General features: G+C 44.6%; 8 protein-coding genes across 9 annotated transcripts in view; 4 read left to right on the forward strand and 4 right to left on the reverse strand.

Annotated features, from left to right (window-relative positions):
- Window positions 1–21714, forward strand: part of LOC137474726 (histone H4) — a 55701-nt gene that overhangs the window by 25936 nt on the left and 8051 nt on the right. The window lies entirely within an intron of this gene.
- On the forward strand, window positions 156–1302 carry LOC137474712 (histone H1.01). Its single transcript, XM_068191525.1, has one exon. The coding sequence runs from the start codon at window positions 272–274 to the stop codon at window positions 929–931; it is 660 nt and encodes a 219-aa protein (XP_068047626.1). The 5' UTR covers window positions 156–271; the 3' UTR covers window positions 932–1302.
- LOC137474720 (histone H2A-IV) lies at window positions 1844–2371 on the reverse strand. The gene has a single exon (XM_068191535.1). It carries the CDS (start codon window positions 2303–2305, stop codon window positions 1916–1918), a length of 390 nt encoding a protein of 129 aa, XP_068047636.1. The 5' UTR covers window positions 2306–2371; the 3' UTR covers window positions 1844–1915.
- LOC137474723 (histone H2B 1/2/3/4/6) lies at window positions 2576–3082 on the forward strand. Its single transcript, XM_068191539.1, has one exon. It carries the CDS (start codon window positions 2651–2653, stop codon window positions 3029–3031), a length of 381 nt encoding a protein of 126 aa, XP_068047640.1. The 5' UTR covers window positions 2576–2650; the 3' UTR covers window positions 3032–3082.
- Window positions 7155–11284, reverse strand: LOC137474718 (histone H2A-IV). Of its 2 annotated transcripts, none has more exons than XM_068191533.1 (2): window positions 10737–11284; window positions 7155–10212 (listed from the first exon to the last, which is right to left on the reverse strand). In XM_068191533.1, the coding sequence occupies exon 1, from the start codon at window positions 11237–11239 to the stop codon at window positions 10850–10852; it is 390 nt and encodes a 129-aa protein (XP_068047634.1). In that variant the 5' UTR covers window positions 11240–11284; the 3' UTR covers window positions 7155–10212; window positions 10737–10849. The 2 variants fall into 2 exon arrangements, with proteins under 2 accessions (XP_068047634.1, XP_068047633.1); XM_068191532.1 differs by having other exon boundaries at window positions 7155–9001; window positions 9939–11284.
- Window positions 11474–12007, forward strand: LOC137474724 (histone H2B 1/2/3/4/6). Its single transcript, XM_068191540.1, has one exon. The coding sequence runs from the start codon at window positions 11567–11569 to the stop codon at window positions 11945–11947; it is 381 nt and encodes a 126-aa protein (XP_068047641.1). The 5' UTR covers window positions 11474–11566; the 3' UTR covers window positions 11948–12007.
- On the reverse strand, window positions 13318–13801 carry LOC137474716 (histone H3). The gene has a single exon (XM_068191530.1). The coding sequence runs from the start codon at window positions 13760–13762 to the stop codon at window positions 13352–13354; it is 411 nt and encodes a 136-aa protein (XP_068047631.1). The 5' UTR covers window positions 13763–13801; the 3' UTR covers window positions 13318–13351.
- On the reverse strand, window positions 14815–15691 carry LOC137474727 (histone H4). The gene has a single exon (XM_068191543.1). It carries the CDS (start codon window positions 15632–15634, stop codon window positions 15323–15325), a length of 312 nt encoding a protein of 103 aa, XP_068047644.1. The 5' UTR covers window positions 15635–15691; the 3' UTR covers window positions 14815–15322.

The following is a 21714-nucleotide window of genomic DNA, read 5'->3' on the forward strand; positions in this document are numbered from 1 at the left end:
TTTGCCGCAGGAAACTCTCCCGAACGCAAGTACCTGCTCTTCTCCCCCCTCACCGGGGAAACCGGGCGATTTGGTGGCAGAAATTCCGAGGAAAATACACTTTTGTTAGTCCAAAGAAACACAAATCGAGCACACCGAAGGGCTCCCCGGCCGTGCAGCGGGGCGGGCTCTGCAACCCACCAATCACCGCGCGGCTCCGCTCTAAAAATACGAGCATCTGACCCGGGCCAGCCCAATTGTGTTCGCCTGCTCCGCCGAGGAAGCCGCCGCGATGTCCGAGACCGCTCCCACCGCCGCCCCCGATGCGCCCGCGCCCGGCGCCAAGGCGGCCGCCAAGAAGCCGAAGAAGGCGGCGAGCGGCTCCAAAGCCCGCAAGCCCGCGGGGCCCAGCGTCACCGAGCTGATCACCAAGGCCGTGTCCGCCTCCAAGGAGCGCAAGGGGCTCTCCCTCGCCGCGCTCAAGAAGGCGCTGGCCGCCGGCGGCTACGATGTGGAGAAGAACAACAGCCGCATCAAGCTGGGGCTCAAGAGCCTCGTCAGCAAGGGCACCCTGGTGCAGACCAAGGGCACCGGCGCCTCCGGCTCTTTCCGTCTCAACAAGAAGCCGAGCGAAGTGAAAGAAAAAGCCCCCAAGAAAAGGGCGCCTGCAGCCAAGCCCAAGAAGCCAGCGGCTAAGAAGCCCGCCAGCGCCGCCAAGAAGCCCAAGAAAGCGGCGGCGGTGAAGAAGAGCCCCAAGAAGGCGAAGAAGCCGGCGGCTGCAGCGGCCAAGAAAGCAGCCAAGAGCCCCAAGAAAGCCGCGAAGGCAGGCCGCCCCAAGAAGGCAGCGAAGAGCCCGGCTAAGGCAAAGGCGGTGAAGCCCAAAGCAGCCAAGCCTAAGGCAGCCAAACCCAAAGCGGCTAAGGCGAAGAAGGCGGCGCCCAAGAAGAAGTAAATTGTACCAGAAGAGTTTTGTTCTACATATTTTGTTATCCAACGGCTCTTTTAAGAGCCACCCACGCTTTCCCTAAAGGAGCTGATGCACCGAAGTCATCCGTAATCTGCAGCAAGGGTCCAGCAATTCGTAAGTTGTCAAGAGGTCAATTGTGTCTTTGTGTTTTTTGTGTCCTAGGGATCACCGAAAGAAATAGTTAAGAACGCGGTAGATTGCGGCGACTTAAGGGAAGTGTAGACTTTTGTTTTTCCTCCAAGTGATTACTTTGACAACAAGAAACAATGTTTTATAATGATTTGATAAAAAAATCGGATGTACGTTTTTTTAAAGATATATTTTATAACAAAATAATGCAATTGCCAGGCACGCTACTACTGAGCCATTTCCAATTTTTGAATTATTTCTCTTTAAGTATCTCCGTAAATGCCTTTGTCTGTTTGGGAGAAAGGAGGGGCGGGTTTCTTTACTGACACAAAAATAGCCCTGATCTCTCCCAGTCCTTTTGTTCCCGGTGAGAAAGAAAGCTTTAAGTATTGAAAAAGCCCGCCCTGCCAAGGGATTGGCCAGCGGAAATCCCGGCCCGCTGCCCTTCCCCCTCCCTTCCCCGAAGACGATTACGCCTCCCATCTCTGGAACTGCATCAGCCACTCGGAGAAGAAATAGGCGGAAAAGGGAGGTGGGACTCTCAGCGAAGAGTGTCCGTATGTTCTCAGACCTAAGAACTAAACGGAAAATATCCCCTACCAGAAAGAACTTGCATGGAGAGGGAGGAGGACGTTTTGGCAGAAGTTTATTAACAAAAATATGGAAAATTTTATCCAACCAAAAATAAAAAAAAAGTTAAAACAAGAACCGAGTCGTTAATACAAAACGGTCTTCACTGTTGTTCGGATAATTCAGCTCTCTCAGGACTTTGTGGGTGGCTCTGAAAAGAGCCTTTGGGTTTTTCCAGAAAAGCGAATATGCCGCTTAATCTTTCGGCGCTCACTTGGCTTTAGCCTTGTGGCTGTCGGTCTTCTTGGGCAGCAGCACGGCCTGGATGTTGGGCAGCACGCCGCCCTGCGCGATGGTCACCTTGCCCAGCAGCTTGTTGAGCTCCTCGTCGTTGCGGATGGCGAGCTGCAGGTGGCGGGGGATGATGCGCGTCTTCTTGTTGTCGCGGGCCGCGTTGCCCGCCAGCTCCAGGATCTCGGCCGTCAGGTACTCCAGCACGGCCGCCAGGTACACCGGCGCGCCGGCGCCCACGCGCTCCGCGTAGTTGCCCTTGCGCAGCAGCCGGTGCACGCGGCCCACGGGGAACTGCAGCCCGGCCCGCGACGAGCGCGACTTGGCCTTGGCGCGCGCCTTGCCGCCCTGCTTCCCGCGCCCGGACATCTTCCCTCGCTCGCCGCCCTGGCACAGGAACGCGCAGCGCAGCAGGCACTCGGCGCTCCCCGGCTCCGCTCTCGTTTTACTGCCTTAACCTTCCGCTGATAGGCTGATAAGTAGGTCTTGTGCAGGCAGCCAATGAGAAGACGGATCCAATTCTGACCAATCAGACACAAAAACTGGGGAGTGATGACATCATTTTGTTGTCTGACCAATAAGAATGCGCATAGCAAAATCCTGTCATTTGCATAGACGCGCTATAAATAAGAGGCACGCAGCTGTGCTCCTCACTTCGCCCCTGGGTTGGGTCTGCGGCCGTACCGTGCCGGAAGGGGACCAGCCGCTGTCGCCATGCCCGAGCCGGCCAAGTCCGCCCCCGCGCCCAAGAAGGGCTCCAAGAAAGCCGTCACCAAGACGCAGAAGAAGGGCGACAAGAAGCGCAAGAAGAGCCGCAAGGAGAGCTACTCCATCTACGTGTACAAGGTGCTGAAGCAGGTGCACCCCGACACGGGCATCTCGTCCAAGGCCATGGGCATCATGAACTCCTTCGTCAACGACATCTTCGAGCGCATCGCGGGCGAGGCGTCGCGCCTGGCGCACTACAACAAGCGCTCCACCATCACGTCGCGGGAGATCCAGACGGCCGTGCGCCTGCTGCTGCCCGGCGAGCTGGCCAAGCACGCCGTGTCCGAGGGCACCAAGGCTGTCACCAAGTACACCAGCTCCAAGTAGGGCGTCTCGGATCGTCACTCTTAACCCAAAGGCTCTTTTAAGAGCCACCAATTTTTCAATAAAGGAGCTGAACTCTCAATTAAGAAAAAATACTTTATTCTTTCTTAGTGTGGAATCTTTATGGTGTTTTTTTTGGGGCTTGGGTTTCTTTGGGGTAGGGGGTGGTTTAAGCGATTTTGGTTTTGCATACTACTTAAGGATTATCTTGATAAGTATTGCTGTCGAGTTTATTGTTAATGATCTTTCAGTAGCTACCATATGTCTGTAAAGAATTTTAAATGGCTGGGGGTATTGGTTGTTTGGTTTTATTTTTTTTTTTTTAGGTGATGTTTTCCTTACTTTATGGTTTTTGCAATTTTCAACATCTCCTTACTTTTACATGTTTACATGTTATGTCTGTTGTAAGCTAACGGATAGGAGTCTTCCTGGATTTTTCAAGTCGGGAGGGAATTGAAAAACTTGAAGGATGCTCACCCATGCACAGCACTGTTATTCTAAGATCTACCACTTGATGGTGCTCAGTCTTTGGAGTTTTTGGGGGTTGCAGTTATTTTTGTCACAGAAGTGAGTATAGCCCGCTGTACTATAAAAGAATTTATGTAGCTACGAGTGGCATTTACCTTAAGCTCTCGCAAATAGCCCAGTGATCAATATAACTCAGAAGCAGTTTCTAAAATCTCCTTTATCTTCAACATTTGTCTTTTTAATCCTACTGTTTATGTGGTTTTTTTTGGGTTTTTTTTTTTTTTTTTTCTTTTCTTTCTTTTTTTACAGTAACCTGCCTAGCTTCTCCCCATGACTGCTTTGGCTTCTCCTTTCAAGTAGGAAAACATAGGAAGATTATTTTTTTTTTTTTTTTACTTATCTGACTTCTTCTGCATTAATATTTCACTAATTGTAATAAAACTATGAAACGCTGAGAAACTAGACACTGCACTGACATTGTCAGCTACCAGACTATCACATAGCTACTAATTAGGCTCAAACTGCATGCCTTCTGAGTCACTCCCTCTCGTTCTTAGGTAATTACATGCAACCATAGATGCAGATCAAAGCCATTATCACTTTCAAACTGGATCTGAATAATCCTACATTTCAAGTATATATTGTGAACTTCTGAACATACTTAATTCCTACAGGGACCGCAGAATCACAAAAGTGAACTTTCTAGTACTGACTTGCATATTCTTTGGTAGTACAGGTAACGAGACAGGCACCAGGTCTCTCATAAGTCTGTCACCTATTACCTAATAAATGTTAATTTCATTTTGAAGGGTTATGGGGACTTCTCAGACTGGATTTCAGATATCCAGTGGGAAGAGGCATTCTCCAAACTCTTCTTTATCAGCCTGAAATGGTGTTTTGCTATCTAAGTAAGTGCATTAGTGCAAACTCTGAAATACAGGTTGCTTATTCAGAGTGCCTGTATATATCTAATACCTTAAAAGATTTATAAACCATTGCATATCCAGTCTCTAGGCTTTTTCAAGCTTTTCTGGGTCACCAGAAAAGCACAATGTGCTCCTATTTTGACAGTTGAAGATGGTCACCAGAATAATTTGTCAGTGGCTATTCTGCATATAATCAGTCATGTGAAAATAGTTCAAACTACAGCTATCATGGGAAAGCCCTGCTGCCCGATTTAAAGTAGGAGCTCAGTGATGCCTTTTGGCTTCCAGCTCATTAAGTGCTCCTTTTGCTTTTCCTGTGTTTGTGTGCTTCATGTTGCACACTTCATTAGGAGCCAGCATAGAAATTCAGAGGATTTTTAAATAGATTGTTTCAGTGTGTGAAATTGTTTCTAGGCCTAGGAAACTTTTCACTAAACGGAAAACAAAATGTTGCCGGTTGCCTCGTTCAAATTCAGGATGAATGATAAGGCAATATTAGAGTGCGATGATGTGAACATAGCATTTGACATCAGATCCGATTATAACATAACTCTAATTTTTCTGACAGTGCTGAGAACAAAGTCTCTGAACTGACAAAGAGCTACTGCCATGGAAATTATTTTAACTTGTTCTTGTCACTAAAGTTAAAAGTAGTAGGATTTAAAGTCAGCAAAAATAACAAATCTTAAAATTTCATGGCAGAAGATGAAAATTCAAAACCACTAATGCAAATAGTGTGAGTATAAAATCACGTGACAGCTTATTCCTGCATAATTCATATTCTTTACTGTTCTTTCCTATTTATTTCAGAGCACTCCTCTTTGTATTCTTAAAGACACCCTACCCAGATGACATCTCCTAGTACTAAGAGGACATGGTGCTCAAATACATCATCCTGCTCGAGCAGGTATTATTGCTGCTGCCCCCAAACCATGAAGGAAATAAGCAGTTGCCCCCTCAAATAGTTTTCCTGCCCTAGGTTCCTCTTTGAATGTGAGTTTCCAGTTCACCGAGTAAAAAGATTTTTTTTATCCAGTGTGCAGAGCAGATAGAGCAAGGTGTCTTCAAAGAGGAACCCCCTACACCAGATTGCAACCCAAATTATACCTGTGCCACCACCCATCATCCAATCCCCAAATCCAGTAATTTAATTCTTGGGGGTGGTCCCTTGATGTCATATTGATTTTTTTGGTCACTGGGCTGGCCTCCTTTTGAAGATATTTCATTCTTGGGATTGGTTCCTTGGTGCATCTTCATTCTGCTTCTGTCTTGCCAGTTTCAGTTTGTTCAGTGTTTGTGACACCATTTTTATCAAAAAGTTTACACTCTCATCAGCTCATATGCCCTAGGGCTCCAACTTGTTGATCTTCCAGTGCAAAGCAAAGTTATTAATCCCAACAACCCTCAATACTGAGAAGTGTTTGAACACATAATCTATAAACAGGCCCTTCATGTTGTCTTTTAATCGACCCTCCATGTTTACCTTCAAAATACCTCTTCATTCACAGCATCTGAAATATGGGGAATATTTACACTGTGTAATACAACCATTTTAGTCAATTTTTTTTTTATATCTCAGATGATCGGAGTCACATTACAGCTTAGTAAATAACCAGCAAAAAAAGAACACTGAAGACCAGTGTTCAACAACAGTTACAAAAAATGCCCCTATTTTATTTTTAATAGATTAATAAAATTATTATCACTCCTGGAATAACTTATATCTTCTCTAGATGACCATCCCTGCAGTAAAATTTGTGTTTATTCATCGTCATGTTTAAAAAAGAAAACACCTGCTCTTTTATTTCAGCCAAAGTGAACCACACCAGCTGGGAAAACAAATATCTGTATTCTATAGTTAACTGACTGAACAGTGGATCAGAAATGAGAAATAGATGCCCATACACCTGGACCAAAACCTGAACAAATCATAGACGGTCTGTAGGAATTTTTTGCTACTTCCTGGGGTTTTGTGGGGTTTTTTTGGAGGGTTTTTTGATTTGGTAGGGTGTTTTGGGGTTTTTTGGGTTTTTTAGGGGTTTTTTAGGGGGTTTTTTGGGGTTTTTTTTTAATGTTTGTTTTGTTTTTATTAATGATGAAAACCAGTATGTGTTCTCAAATGTGGATTTATTTTCTTTAATGGTCACAGAATGCAATTACCTGACACCCAAGACAACTTATTGCAATGTTAGTTTCCCAGAGGCTTTATTTCCCCTTTTAAATAGAAAACATTATATTTTAAAATAATTACACTTACAGGAGAATGTATTGACTGCAGCTAGGGAAAAATATTTGGTTTTACACACACCTTGCTGTAATGTTTTCTGCCAGTGATGTAAATCAGTTGAGGTTAGATGGTAAATGAAAAAAAATTGAGACTTTGGGTTCAAATAACTGGTCTAAGGGTTGTGCCAGTCAGAGAACAGCACAGCTCAAGACATGACACAAATCTCACAGGAGGAGAGGGCTGAAAGTAGATGGGAATGCAGCTGGGACCTTCTCCCTTCCCAGCTCACACACCTATGAGGAAGGAAGAAGCGTTACAATGAGCAGAGGCAGCTCTTTCCTCAAGGACTGGGGTCACAGAACCAGAGGCCTGTGTAGGTGGAAAGGGTGTTTTTGGTTAGATTTCCTTCATGCCTACAAATAACCAAATTATTTGACTGTAACCCAAGCAAGGTGGGTGTTTCAAAAGCATTCCTTGTCAAAAAATGATAGAAGGTATTAATCAAAAAAGTGAATCCTTTCATTTTTATCACTGAAAATCTCAGGAAGCAATTATGAGCATAATTCGTTTTACAACTAGAAAACAAGTAGATTGAAAAGAGTTACAGAACAGATGGGAATTTTATTCCCACATAAAATCCACAACCTTTTTGTACTTGCGCTCCTGCTTATATTTCATGTAGGTATTTTTATGTGCAAATGTCGTAGGAAAATGGAAGAAATAATTCCTGAAATAAGAAGAGAGCACACAGAGCGTTACATCTGAAGTCTGAATTTCTAATAGACGAAAGGATATTGATCTCCTTTTTTGCAGTATCAGAGCTGTGAAGAAATGCACACATCTCTGGTATGCATCCTCTTTTCTTTTTGTAGCAAATAGCAGCCACCTCAACAATAAACAATCTGAACACTCCACATGATCAAGTTTGGGTTTTTTTTGTTTGTTTGTTTGTTTTGGTTTTTTTGTTTTCTCTTATGCTCTTGGGACACAGCAAGGTTAGAGCCTTCAGCCATTCCACTTAGAAATGAGGACAAAAATTACTATAGCAATGACATAGGCCCAACCTTTCAACATAGCCAAAAACATCTTTAAGCAGAGCTGCCTCCACCTGTGCTCCAAGCTTATCAGAGTCGGTTTCTACTGTCTACATGGGGGGCTTTTGAAATCGCTGCTAGCAACCCCGTTGGAGCAGTGAAACAGCCACATTTCACAGGCATCCGGAGCTCCTGGAGCTTTAGCCTTACCTGATTCTTAAGTGTCCTGCAAATCCTCACAGGACGTGTATGCGTTGTACTTCAGAGTTACCATAGCAGCTCGCATTTCTCAGCAGGAAATGTCATGGTATAAAGAACAGGGGGAAACATCAGGAAACTGCAAGAGCTGGGAGTAATTTACAGCATTTATCTGAACCGAATAATGTCTACTTTTCTTCTTCTCCCTACATGTTTGTTTCTTGACAAAGGTAAAGTAAAAAATCATTAACTGGTGGCTGGGGCGAAACTGAAGAGGAAATATCTTGTTTCTGGATTTAAAAATCCAGGGCCCTGCTCTGCTCTTCCAGGAGATAGCCGAGCCTTTTCTTTGCCTTCTCCCTTCTGTTCCCAGGGGCCTCCTGCAGTGCAAGGTGTTGGTGGAAGCCACAGAGTAGCATAACTTGATGAACTCCTAATCCCAAAACACCCCCAATTCCCACTGTGAGGTCCTGCTCCATCCTGTGTTAACCCTGACATTTCCCTCCTCTCCCAGCGAGGGATTACTCCTTAAACCATCGTCCCTGGCACCAGGGCAGGGAGCAGGAAAATATCTGCTTGTCACGGCCTGACCACCAAACCCAAAGGATTTTGTTGTCGCTGGAGAAAAGATGGTTCCTGCTGGGAACCGTCCACTCTGTTACTCACCCCTGCACTCCCCCTGCGCTGTATTTATGCAGCAGCGGGATAACTCAGCTTCAGCCGAGCTCTCCTCCTTAACGCGCCCAAATTCAACTCCTGCAATTAAATCACAAAGCGCACAATAGAGGAAAAAAAAAAACCAAAGAAACCACAGATTCATATACGATTCCTTCATTTTAACGCACATCCAGCCCGTCAGTCCGGGGCCACAGTGCATCCCACCATTGCCAACTGCACACAGAACGCTTCCCCCAGGAACGGGGCGTGGGGAGGGACGGGATGCGGCATCAGTGGGCGCCGTGGGGGTCGGTGATGCCCACCCGAAGATCTGTCCCGTCAGCGCTGCTAAATGCTTCCATTTTCACCTTCCTCTGCCATTCTGCTGCTGGAAAACCAAGATTCTGTCAAAGAAGTATCCAGAAGTCCATCTGTACCGACCAAAGGAGGCTGCCGGTGTTCACTGTTGGGAAAGACATATATTTTCAAAACAGTTCTGCTCACTTATCCCGGTTTTGGTAAACCACATCTATAAAGCATTTTCACAAGAGTATCTGGCTGTACAATATGCAGTCGAGGTCCTGCGACCTTTCATAATTTAGACCTCAATGTAGTCCTATCTTTAATTTATGGCTTTATTTCCTAAATATGTAACTCGAAACTACAACTACATAATAACCGAGCACATTCTCTAACAGAAAAAAATGAGAGGAATTACTACAATAAAAGTTATTAATTATATGTCTTCTTGACTATTACCACCACACCCTTAATATAAGAGTATTCTTTTGTAAGGGAAAGAAACATATAAAATTGTTCTATTGGAAGTTTCTACAGTCTACAGACAAGAATTTTATTCTAGTCACACAACATCGAGAGTGCACACACGGTTTTTCTTAGAAGTCTTTCCCATTGTTCGCTATAATTCAACATGCAGAGGACAGTCTCATTACATGGAACAAGGTGACACAGAGGGAGTGTACACTTCCCCTGTGGAAGGGTGAATTTATCACTGACTCTGTTTTAGGAAAATGAAATTCAGCGAACACCAGGTCACGGATTTTAAGTCACGTTTTTTTTTTATACTGGAGGACGGAGGCGGGGAACGACATGGTCACGTTAAAAACTGCTCCCTTGCTGCGGTGCCACGAACTGCAAGACAGAGCCTCATGAAGCCAAGAAGCTGCTGCCTTCAGCAGCCAAGAGCTTGTACGAGATGCTAAGGGAAAAATGAGCCAAGAGGAGCCTTAGTACAGCCAGAAGGAAATCGGAAGCCAGCAGGGCAGCACCAGAGAATTAAACTTTAAAGCAACAGCGTGACCCGCTGTAAGAGCAGCAGCTTTTCAAAGAATGACTCGCTTTCACCCAAAACCAAGTTGACGGCTCGAAAATCCACATACCACAGGGAGAAGAGGGAGTGGATCCAGTGATCAGTGCCAGAAAAATGAAATGAAAAGCGATCGTACTCTTCCCAGTGTAGTGCAGTGACCACCACTGTAGCGGCACATCACATCAGACCGCTCCTTGGGAACACCAGCAACTCCTCTCTGCCTAAAACCTTTCCCTAGTGTTCCACAATTCTGGCAAGGAAAGCCGGTGAGACTCTTTCACACATGAGCGCTCAAAGGCAGCAGAAGTGGATCAGTCAGGGGCCCGAGGCTGAGAATACCCCTCCTATTGAGAAAGAAATTTGTTTTAGTCACTGCCAGGACTGCGTAACACTATTCAGGGCTTTAATTTTTTTTTTTTTTTTTTTTTGTTTTTTGGTCTGCAAGTTTTGCTTCCTTCCTCACTCTCCTTCCTCTGAAACATGAAGGTGCAATAAAGATTAACTTCTATTTACGACTCTTAAAGGAAACAATCCAGAGTGCTAAGACTTTATTGATGTCAGGCAATACGTACTGAACAGAGCACTTACAGCAAACACGGAGGTGACCGGCCAGGACACGTGATATTTACGCGATTATAAAACCCCTACTTCCCACTGGTAACACATTGAAAATATAAAAACGTTAGCCACTCAAATTCTAAAAAGGTATAAACGACGAAAATTCTACTTGGTGAAAAAAACAAAGGTTCTTTAAGAAAAAAGAAACCAGCATTTAGTCAACCTCCGTACAGGAGCAGGAAGACTGAAACAAAAAAAAAAAAAAAAACTTAAAAGAGCATAATTAAAACTAGAAGGAAAGACAACTTACTTGTTCCTGTCTCCTTTCACCAGATAGCCAAATCTGCAGTGACTCAACCCTTTTCGAAGAAAGTGGGTGGCCCTGAAAAGAGCCTTTGTTTCGAGATTAAACTCACTAAGCATTTACTTGGCTTTAGCCTTGTGGCTGTCGGTCTTCTTGGGCAGCAGCACGGCCTGGATGTTGGGCAGCACGCCGCCCTGCGCGATGGTCACCTTGCCCAGCAGCTTGTTGAGCTCCTCGTCGTTGCGGATGGCGAGCTGCAGGTGGCGGGGGATGATGCGCGTCTTCTTGTTGTCGCGGGCCGCGTTGCCCGCCAGCTCCAGGATCTCGGCCGTCAGGTACTCCAGCACGGCCGCCAGGTACACCGGCGCGCCGGCGCCCACGCGCTCCGCGTAGTTGCCCTTGCGCAGCAGCCGGTGCACGCGGCCCACGGGGAACTGCAGCCCGGCCCGCGACGAGCGCGACTTGGCCTTGGCGCGCGCCTTGCCGCCCTGCTTCCCGCGCCCGGACATGGCAGCGACTCAGCAGCAACAACAGCAGCAAACCCGGGAGAGCCGAGCTCGCCGCCTGCCTTATATACAAGTCGGGCGGATCGGCAGCGCCTCTTGTGATTGGCTGCGAGAGAGGACTCGTTCGAAAGAACCAATGGAAAAGCGCATCGAGATCTGACCAATAGCGAACCGCGGCGCTGTGCGCCGGGCTGAAGGCGAGCCAATAGCGACGCGGCGATGTCGGCGGCAGCGCTATAAAGGCGGCTGCCGAGGCAGTGCCGCTGCTGTGAGCAGTTTGTCGCTGTGTTTTTGCTGCGTTTGGCGAGTGACAGAGCTGCGGTCGCTGCCATGCCCGAGCCGGCCAAGTCCGCCCCCGCACCCAAGAAGGGCTCCAAGAAAGCCGTCACCAAGACGCAGAAGAAGGGCGACAAGAAGCGCAAGAAGAGCCGCAAGGAGAGCTACTCCATCTACGTGTACAAGGTGCTGAAGCAGGTGCACCCCGACACGGGCATCTCGTCCAAGGCCATGGGCATCATGAACTCCTTCGTCAACGACATCTTCGAGCGCATCGCGGGCGAGGCGTCGCGCCTGGCGCACTACAACAAGCGCTCCACCATCACGTCGCGGGAGATCCAGACGGCCGTGCGCCTGCTGCTGCCCGGCGAGCTGGCCAAGCACGCCGTGTCCGAGGGCACCAAGGCTGTCACCAAGTACACCAGCTCCAAGTAGACCGTTTCTGCGTCCTTTGTCCCATATTTTCGACCCAAAGGCTCTTTTAAGAGCCACCCACTTTTTCAACAAAAGAGCTTTAATTTCTTCACGTGCATGTTTTTCGTAGCATTTACTCTAAATAGCTTTTTGTTTAATGGTTGACCCGAAATAGTGAAAACAACTTTATAATCCAGTAATACAAACATAAGCCATATTTAAACCCTATTTAGGTTTTATAGGCTTGCAACTTATTTTCCCTACTGAGCCCAGATGTTTACTGACAAGCCTTCATTTTGTCTGTTATGCATGAGTTGCTTCAACTGGCGCGTGTTAAAAGGGCAGCTCCCCTGTGCTGTCCATCTACTGTGTGCTGTTGGCCAAATCCTTTCTGAAATGTGAAAACAAAAATGGTTAAAATGCTTCCCCCCTCCCCCCACCCTCTTGTTTCAGCCGTGGTCTCTTCCCTCTTATATCCATACCACAGACAACTACCAAATATTTCAAAGGTGTCATCAAGAATTCATTAATTTTTAGGGAAATACTTTTTTTTTTACTCTACACTGAACTGGTCTTCCCAATCTGAGAAAAAAAAAATTGGTTTAAATCAAATACTTTAAATATTACTTAGGCATTTATTAATTAGGTTTATTGTTGTAGGATTCCAGATAATGGCTTGATAACGGATTCAGAGCTAATTAGCATTCATATAAAGTGATTTCTTAGTACCTTCTGCCCCCTTATGGGTGTTTCTGAATTTTCTGACATTTTCAGTTTTACAGTCGGTTGAAGATGTCAGATTCAGATATATAGGAAAAACTGCAAATACAGATGAAAAACTCGTCCCGAGGGAAACTATTCAAATGGCACTTGAAAAACGCAGAACTTAAAACACAGAACTTACTGGATAGAAAAGTTAATAATGGGTACGAAATGAAAAACAGAAAATTCTTTAAATTAAAGAGTTGTGGCTCTTAAAAGCTCAGTCTGTCTGACAGAGATCAGAGGAAGCTCCCATAGACCCAAAGGCTCTTAGTTTAAGACCTGCTACGTGCATAATAAAAGGAGCTCAGCAATGCTTTGTAAAATTAAAACTAAAACCTATGCAATCAAAAAACCCATCTGGATCTAGAATAGGTAAAAATTTCTCCGGGCTCATTGGAAATTTTACTATCGAACCCTAAAAATATTGAGTTTTAGCAGCTGATTCTGTGTAATATGGAGCAGCTATTACAAGAGCCCAAGATTCTTTATGCAAAGACACGTCCCAGTTTATAAAGTTACCCCCTCACCCAACTACTAAAAACGTATTAGTTAAGATAGCGGAACAGCTCTTTTAACTGGGCATGTAGTGGCTCTTAAAAGAGCCTTTGGGTTTGTGTGGGGTGCCTCAATGCCTGGCCAGCAAGGGCTGCGGCAGGAGACTCAGGCGCGCTCTCCGCGGATGCGGCGGGCCAGCTGGATGTCCTTGGGCATGATGGTGACGCGCTTGGCGTGGATGGCGCACAGGTTGGTGTCCTCGAAGAGCCCCACCAGGTAGGCCTCGCTGGCCTCCTGCAGCGCCATGACGGCCGAGCTCTGGAAGCGCAGGTCGGTCTTGAAGTCCTGCGCGATCTCGCGCACCAGGCGCTGGAAGGGCAGCTTGCGGATCAGCAGCTCCGTGGACTTCTGGTAGCGCCGGATCTCGCGCAGCGCCACCGTGCCGGGCCGGTAGCGGTGCGGCTTCTTGACGCCGCCCGTGGCCGGCGCGCTCTTGCGGGCAGCCTTGGTGGCCAGCTGCTTGCGGGGCGCCTTGCCGCCCGTCGACTTCCGCGCCGTCTGCTTCGTGCGCGCCATGGCTGCAGAAACTCGAAAGCCGAGACAGAGAAAGACAGAATGAACACAGCGCCGCTCCCAGTGCCATTATTTATAGAGCATCCCCGTCTCTGATTGGCCACAAGACGCGCGATCTCATTGGCTGCCGTGCGATCCCAGCCGGGCCCGGGGTGGCTGCAGCTCGGCCCGGAGCCGCTCGGCTCCGCGGCTGCGACCCCGCTCCGACCCCAAGGCGCTCGGTGCGGGTCCGGGGCCCGGGGCGAGCCGGGAAGTTCAGACACAGAGCTCGTATCCCTTCTGCTTCTCCGACTCTGCATCTCTGCCAGTCTCCTGACAGGTTACAAACAATCTAGAGGCCAAAATTCAGCAGTTACTTGCACTTTATTTTTTCTTTCTTTGTGCCTCTGTTTTGGTTTACTATTTTTAATGATGGGCTGGTTACAAAAGAAGGAAAATGTTCTTTCAGTGCCGTAGAGAGCTCCTTACGTGAATAGGCACGTTATACCCAGCGACACAACGGACAGATGGGCTGCTACCTTGAAACAGAGACACTCCAAAAATCCAATAATGCAAGTTTGTAGCTATGATATTTAACAAGCTGTAGTGATCGAGATAATTTTAAAGCTACTATTTTCACGTTTCTCATGTTTTAATTTCTCTAGGAAATTCTGCTTGAGTTAAGCCATCGACTTTTTTTTGGTGAAATTAATTGAAAAGGAATACGGTATTGGTCTCCTTTTTAATTTTCCCCTACTCATGAAGGTTTGAGAAAACCAGACATGACCACGAATATTTATTGATATCATTGTTTGCAAGTGTCAAATGATTTCAAAGGTTTATATAAAGTGAAAATCGGGGTTTTCTTTTCAGTCATGAAGTACAACAAAAATATTCTTCAAGTGAGCCCAGGACTGGACTTCTCTCGATATGTGAAAATGAGAAAAACGTCAACCCAGGGCTTCTTTTGATACATTTTTCAACAAAATATACTTCTAGGTTCATCATTTGCTTTTATTGTCCAGTCTTCTCCCCCCCTCCAATCACCCCCCAAATGATCACTAGAAAATACTATTAGATTTACTCTTTTATTTTAAAAGTAAATAAATCATAGACAAAGAAATAAAGGGGGGTAAAACAGGAATATCAGAAAAAAAAAATAATCCCAAAGCAAATTTCTGATTTTTCCTTTGTCGAAAAATTAAATCAAATTTCTTTATACTCAGTTAAAAAATTAAAAAAAATCAAGGCATGGAGTAGTATTTTACATAATTGTTTAAATCGGCAAACATTAAAAAACCGTTTAATTTATTGCAGTTCTTGAAGCGATTTTGATGAGAATTTGGAACACTGAACAACATCATATGGCAAAGACAAGGTCCTTGTTAACAGCGAACTTACACATTTGAAACTGCTCACCAAGAATAACTATTACATGAACAATTTTGGTAAGACTTAGGACTTCAAATCTCTGCAACATTGTTCCAACATTGTAACACAGCTCTTTTAAAGGAATACGTGGGTGGCTCTGAAAAGAGCCTTTGGGGGGTTTTTGTTACGGTGATCCGAAAGGAACGCAAAGCTTTAGCCGCCGAAGCCGTAGAGGGTGCGACCCTGTCGCTTGAGGGCGTAGACCACGTCCATGGCCGTGACCGTCTTCCTCTTGGCGTGCTCCGTGTAGGTGACGGCGTCGCGGATCACGTTCTCCAGGAAGACCTTGAGCACGCCGCGCGTCTCCTCGTAGATGAGCCCCGAGATGCGCTTGACGCCGCCGCGCCGAGCCAGGCGGCGGATGGCCGGCTTGGTGATGCCCTGGATGTTGTCGCGCAGCACCTTGCGGTGGCGCTTGGCGCCGCCCTTGCCGAGCCCCTTGCCGCCCTTGCCCCGGCCAGACATGATGCGATTCCTCCGGCTGCTGCGGACACGACCGATGTGAGGCAGCGCCGCCCGCGCCGCGGCTTTTATGGTGTTCGGTCCGACCTGGTTGAGGACTGCAGGCGAAGGGGGCGGGGCTTTCCTGCCGCCTCCCCGCTTTCTCTGTGGCGCGGCCCGCGAGCAGAAAATTTCGGGATTTGTGTGAATTTCCCTTCTCCGAGGCACAATGGGTTCGGTGTTTCTGTCACTTTTCGGTGCGTTCCTGTGTTTCAGATGGCAAGGGGAGCATGTGTGGTTTATTATAATGATTCATGTGTTTTTAAAGCTTTGCTATTTCGTGATAGCTTAGAAGAAAAAGCTCATTCATAGAAAGTTACCCCACTTATTGATTCACTTAAATTATGCTCCGATTTGTTATTTTCAATGATTCATGTCTTATGTATTTCGGTTTCACTTGATTGCATGGATTCTCCTGAGCTGCTTCTCTGTTTATACAGTTACTTCACTTTTTTAAAATGGATAATCTTGCTGTAAATTCTGTCCAATCATGCTCCTGAGTAATTCTACCCATCCTCGTTTTTTACTCACATCTTCATTTCCCACCATCTCTGAATGTTATCTCAAGGTGAATTTTCCAGTACAGGTATGCTAACCAAGATTTTACATGTTTAAGTTTAATTTTTTAAGGTCAAAGTATTCTTTTGGACGAATATTTTTACAGTATTTTCCAGTGTGGTGGTGCCATAAACAAGAGCATGTCTATTTTTAGAGCAATTGAAAAATCAAATACTTAAAAAAAAAGGGTGATTTGCATTTCTCGGGTATTTATTAATTCTAGCTTCGGTCTCTTTAGTGGAAGAAAATGTTCTGAGATTTTACTTTTGAAATCCAGCTCTATTTAGCAAAAAATATTCAGTAGATCATTTTCGACCTGAAGATTATCTGGAAGGATAAAAAAGAGTCCTGTATTGGGTGTTTGCTGCCCTCTCATGGACGTTTTTTGATTGCTTGATAGTTTTTGTTTTTTCTTACTGGCTGGGCAGGTTTATGTAGTGGAATGCAGTGGGGATGCCACGGCTCAGGTCATGGTGTTATCTTTCCTAAGGCCAGTTTGCTCCTTTCAGAGAGGGAATTTTAGGGACTGTGACTGGACTGCTGCGGGAGATCAAGCTATCTGTAGAAACTGGCCACTCTGCAGTCAGCTCTTCTGTCACTTCCAGGAGATTTTGGGAGTAAGGTAAGTATATCCTGCTCTGGTAACAATGCGCTTGGAGTCACGTTTGCAGCAGGTTTTTCATCTCTGAGTACACAGATGAGTCCCCAGGGTGTTACCAACAGGGCAGTTTAGCTCTACCTGCTGCAGAACTCCCTGAATTTACTCTGCTATGAAAATCCAGACCACCGGTCTGTTCAAGCAGACTTCAGGCACTCTGACTCTATCACAGATCCTCCTTAGGAACTGTTTCCACTTGCAGATGCCTGCCATGAGGCTATCACAAAATCCTGGGCAAATCGCATACCTAAGCAGCTTGTGATAAGTTGTCCAGTTCTGTAAAGCTGAGTTTTTAATTCTGCTTCTTTTTCTTTCCAATGGAATAAAATGAAGGTACAGCCTCATAATGTAAATCCTGCTCAATAATGAGCTGCTTCTGGCCAAGGATCTGTGACTACATATAATATTTTCCTCTGTCTCTTGCTGTCTGTTTGCTTTGCAAAATATCAGAAATCATTTGGAAAAGGGCTTTTATTTTTAAAATAAAAGATACATGCTTGTTCATAGCGTTAGTCTTTTAACTCATGACAGAAATACACGACGAATAAAGGGGAGCAAGTTTTGAGCTGAGTTCCTGCTCTTCTTTGCTCACAGCTGATTCTAAGTTATACATCAAATATCATCTGTTCTGTGAGGTATCATTGATAAAATTAAACAGTAACTTAAGATCCATTGAATCATTTCCATTGGAAGAGACATTCAAAGATCATACAGACTAACCTCTGTGTTGCATTAAGGGTATAGAAACGTGGCAGAAAAGGAACACCCTTGCATTCCAGCTGGTCCTCAGAGATCAGAGGTGCTGGGTGCAGCTGGCCTTAATTTCTGATTCCTACAAATTCAGCACTGTAAGCCTAGTAGCGTAAAATAGGAAGTATGAGCACAGATTCACAAATAGTGCAGTTTAACAATTCAGCTCTAGAGATCTGGTTGCAATGAAGAAGAACTACTGTAATCACCGACTGGACAACAGAGTAGTTTATTGAAGAAACTGAACTACAAATTCAGAATTGCCAGTGCTAAATGCACTATGACAGAGCTCCAACAAGAACAATAATGTTGTGTTAACCCAGATATTATTATCATTATTATTATTATTATTATTATTATTATTATTATTGCTATTATTATGTTATTAAGCTTACCAAGAAGGCCTGCCCAACTGGGAGGAGGGAGAGGAGAGTAGCCTGTTGACTGTCTCCAAGGTCTTTTTGTCTTCTTCCCAAACAGGTTAAATTTCTACCCTCCTTATATAAAACATAATCTTATCCCACTCTCCCTCTTTTGTATGGCATGATCTAGGTGGAGAACTGAGTAACATAGTCACATATGTGGTAGCACATACTGCATAAAAGGTATTATTGCATGCAGTAGTGTGCAATTTAACATATAACTGACTTTACTGGGCAAAAGTTACTTGTCTTGCTATGTGTCCTTCAAAGTTCAGATCATGATTTTGTTCCATATGTGCTGTTCCTCAGAGCCAAAGCGTGACCATCCTATCTTCACCTTCAGCCCAATCATTCTCTCTTGACCTCAACAAGGCATCTCCCAATGTGCACAGATAACTGGAGGTACAGTGCAGGCCATAGCCTGTGAGCTACAGCCCTTGCCTTGGCCCTTGGTTGTCATTTAACACCTCTGTGCTGTAGACAACGGCTTCTTTTGCTAGATCAAGTTTCAATGTTTGATGCAAGCCATAATCCCATTATTATTTTTTTTTGCATTTCAATTCTTCCATAGCTGCTGGCAGCTCAATCCTGAAATAATTGAAAAAAAGTCACTGCAGTCACTGAGGTTTCACTGATGTCTCAGCAGTTAATGCAGGACTGATGACCAAAACTCATATGGCAGTGGAAGTGCAAAGAGATCAACAAAACAATATGTGCAAAATGAAAGTCAGAATGCAACATAACTCTGAATCTAGAAATAATTGTCCAAAATTGAGTACGGAGAGTGAATGGAGATTCCAGGAGGAGTGACATAGATTACTTCATTATGCTTTGACAATATGTTATGTAGAGGAGAGATCTCAAACTCCCACAGAAAAAAGTATTAGATAACCCTGTTATCAATGCAGCAGAACACTGCGTGCATTGTCATCTAGACAGTAAAAGAGAGACTTGTGGAAGGAAAACTCTGTTGTGTAATCTTACTGTGTCAAAGGTGTCTAGTTGAAAAGTGGCTCTGTACCCAGATTCAAGCTGGTTCAAATCTTTACTGAGATGCAAGCAGCAGAGAACAGGTCTGGTATTAATGCTATTTATGTTGCACTCTTCCAGACTCTACATCTGGCTGTCCCCAGCGTCCTGCCCATATATTGTAGGTGTTTCAGAACTGAAAACAGTTTCTTCCTTTTGAGAACCTGTAAACTTAGTCTTGAAATGTACATAACTTACATTTTACAATTTATTTAGCTCAGGATAATAGGAAGAACTATTTTTCTGCCTAATTCAGCTGCCATGGTTTAACCCCAGCCAGCAACTAAGCACTGTGTAGCTGCTCCATCACTCATTCCCAGAGATGGGGGAGAAAATCAGAAAAGTGAAAAAACTTTGTGGCTTGAGATAAAGACAGTTTAATTGGTGAAGCAAAAGCCATGCATGCAAACAAAGGAAAACAAGGAATTAATTCATCACTTCCCATGGTGGGCAGGTGTTCAGCCACCTCCAGGAGAGCAGGGCTCTGTCCCACCTAATGGTGACTTGGGAAGATAAAAGCCATCACCGGAATACTCCCTTCTTCTTCCCCACAACTTTACCTGCTGTGCATGAAACTGTATTATTTGGAATATCCCTTTTGGAATATTGGTATTGGGATCATCTGTCCTGGCTGTGTCCCCTCCCTGGTCTTTGTGCACTCCAAAATTCCTCAGGAGTGAGGTGGTGTGAGAAGCAGAAAAGGCCTTGGATCTGTGTAAGCACTGTTATGCAATAACTAAAACATCCCTGTCTTATCAACACTGTTTCCAACACAAATTTTAAACATGTTTGTGCCTGAACTAACACCATTTTTTTTTATGGAAGTCTAGCTTCTAATTTTCTCTACCCAAACAGAAGATTTCTTAATAAATTAGTGGAATAGTTTCACTTGCAATAAAACTCCACCTTTGTTGTTTTTTAAGAATTGAATCATTAAGGGAGACTTTTTTATTGTTTTTCTAAGACATGATGGGACTAGGCAGAATAAACTCTTTCATCTGACAATAACTGCCATAAAAGACATACACAAGAAGAACAGGAATAAAATAACCCACTAAGAGACAAGGAACACATGGAGAAACATATGTTTGAAAATTACCTGGTTTTGTGGTAATCTGACAGGCAATTGGGCTTTGTGGTGACTAATGCTGATGAAAAATTCTGTAACTCCCATCATAAAAAAATGTTCATCAGCAGAAAGTGATGTGTTATTCTGGGGGGAGTAACTTAAACAGAATTCTTAACAGGTTCTTTCATCTGTTCTGCTATATGGAGGCCTTGACCTAACCCAGTGGTTCATTTGGCATTATTGGAACATCTCTAACTTTTGATATTGACATTTACTAAGTACATCTGTGAAATAAACAGCTGACCCTATGGAAGAGAAAACAAATGAAACCAGATCTTCTTTGTAATAAATTGCAGTACTGAACACTTGGAGGTTTTTATGTTTTTACCTTCTTTCTAACGTTGGGGCAGATTAGCATTTAATCATATAGTATATCCTTTTGGTTTTTGTCAAAGTATGACCAGACTCTAAACACCAGCACACCTTAGAAAATACTGAGCAGAGCTCATATATTTTCTTTCTTTTGCCAGTATCATGAGGCATCTTGAAATGCTTAATGGAAAAAAAATAATTACCATATGTCCAAAAAATATGTCATAGAAGAGTGAGATGTGTTCCCTCTTCACTGCAGTCATAAATCACACAACTGAACCTCAGTCCAGTAGGTTAGCAAGGAATTTGAGCCATGACAGCAAAACAGTTTTTCTTAGGATATCAGGATATATTTTCTTAGGATATCCTGAGTTTTTCTTAGGATATCAGCTTTTCTTATGTCCAGAATAAAAATCTGCTTATTAGCTAGAGAAACCTGCTGAAGGTGATGTGGGGTCTTGAGGGACAGACAGACAGACACCAAGTCAGTGACTTGGCAATTTAACGTGAGCTGTTTCTGAGGCAGAATCAGTCTGGAGCTGTGCACAGCTCAGATCAGATGGCATCTGCAGAGCCAGCAGTGCACAAGCTGAGGAGAAAGGTGGATGAGAAATTATGAATTTGGGTTACTGACTGATATGCCAGTGATGCAATTGGTGTAAAGATGACATTACACTTATCCCTGCAGTATGAGTTTTTCTGGGCCACTCTTCCCCTTTGATACTGCTCTCTCCCTTTTCCCAGTAGGTATCTGCTATGCTGCCCAACTCAGCTTGACAAGTTTAACAGGAATTTTTGGTTTGATGCTAATTTTGTTCCTGTAATGGACAGCGTAACCACTGGAGCTTATATAGACCGTGCATTCAGTATTCCTGCACACATACAGTCTTTCTTGTTGTGTGGTAACTTCTTACAATATTTAAGTCATCTCTTAGGTGAAAGATCAATTTTGCTCGAGCTTTGTGCTCATTAACAAAGTAAATCCCTACCCATAGGCTATGATCGCCTCATACTCACAGTAAACCACTTCCTCACAGAGCAATCACAGTGAAAAGTGTGCACTGCATCATTTAAACCGAGACGGGAGAATTGCCAGTGACCAGAGCTGTTACATGTGCAGGAAATACCAAGTTTTTATGGTTCGAATTATGCAAAAATCCAACACCCGGGAAAGAACTGAGCGCGG

This window comes from Anomalospiza imberbis, chromosome 5 (assembly GCF_031753505.1).
Source record: "Anomalospiza imberbis isolate Cuckoo-Finch-1a 21T00152 chromosome 5, ASM3175350v1, whole genome shotgun sequence".
Taxonomy (NCBI): Eukaryota; Metazoa; Chordata; class Aves; order Passeriformes; family Viduidae; genus Anomalospiza; species Anomalospiza imberbis.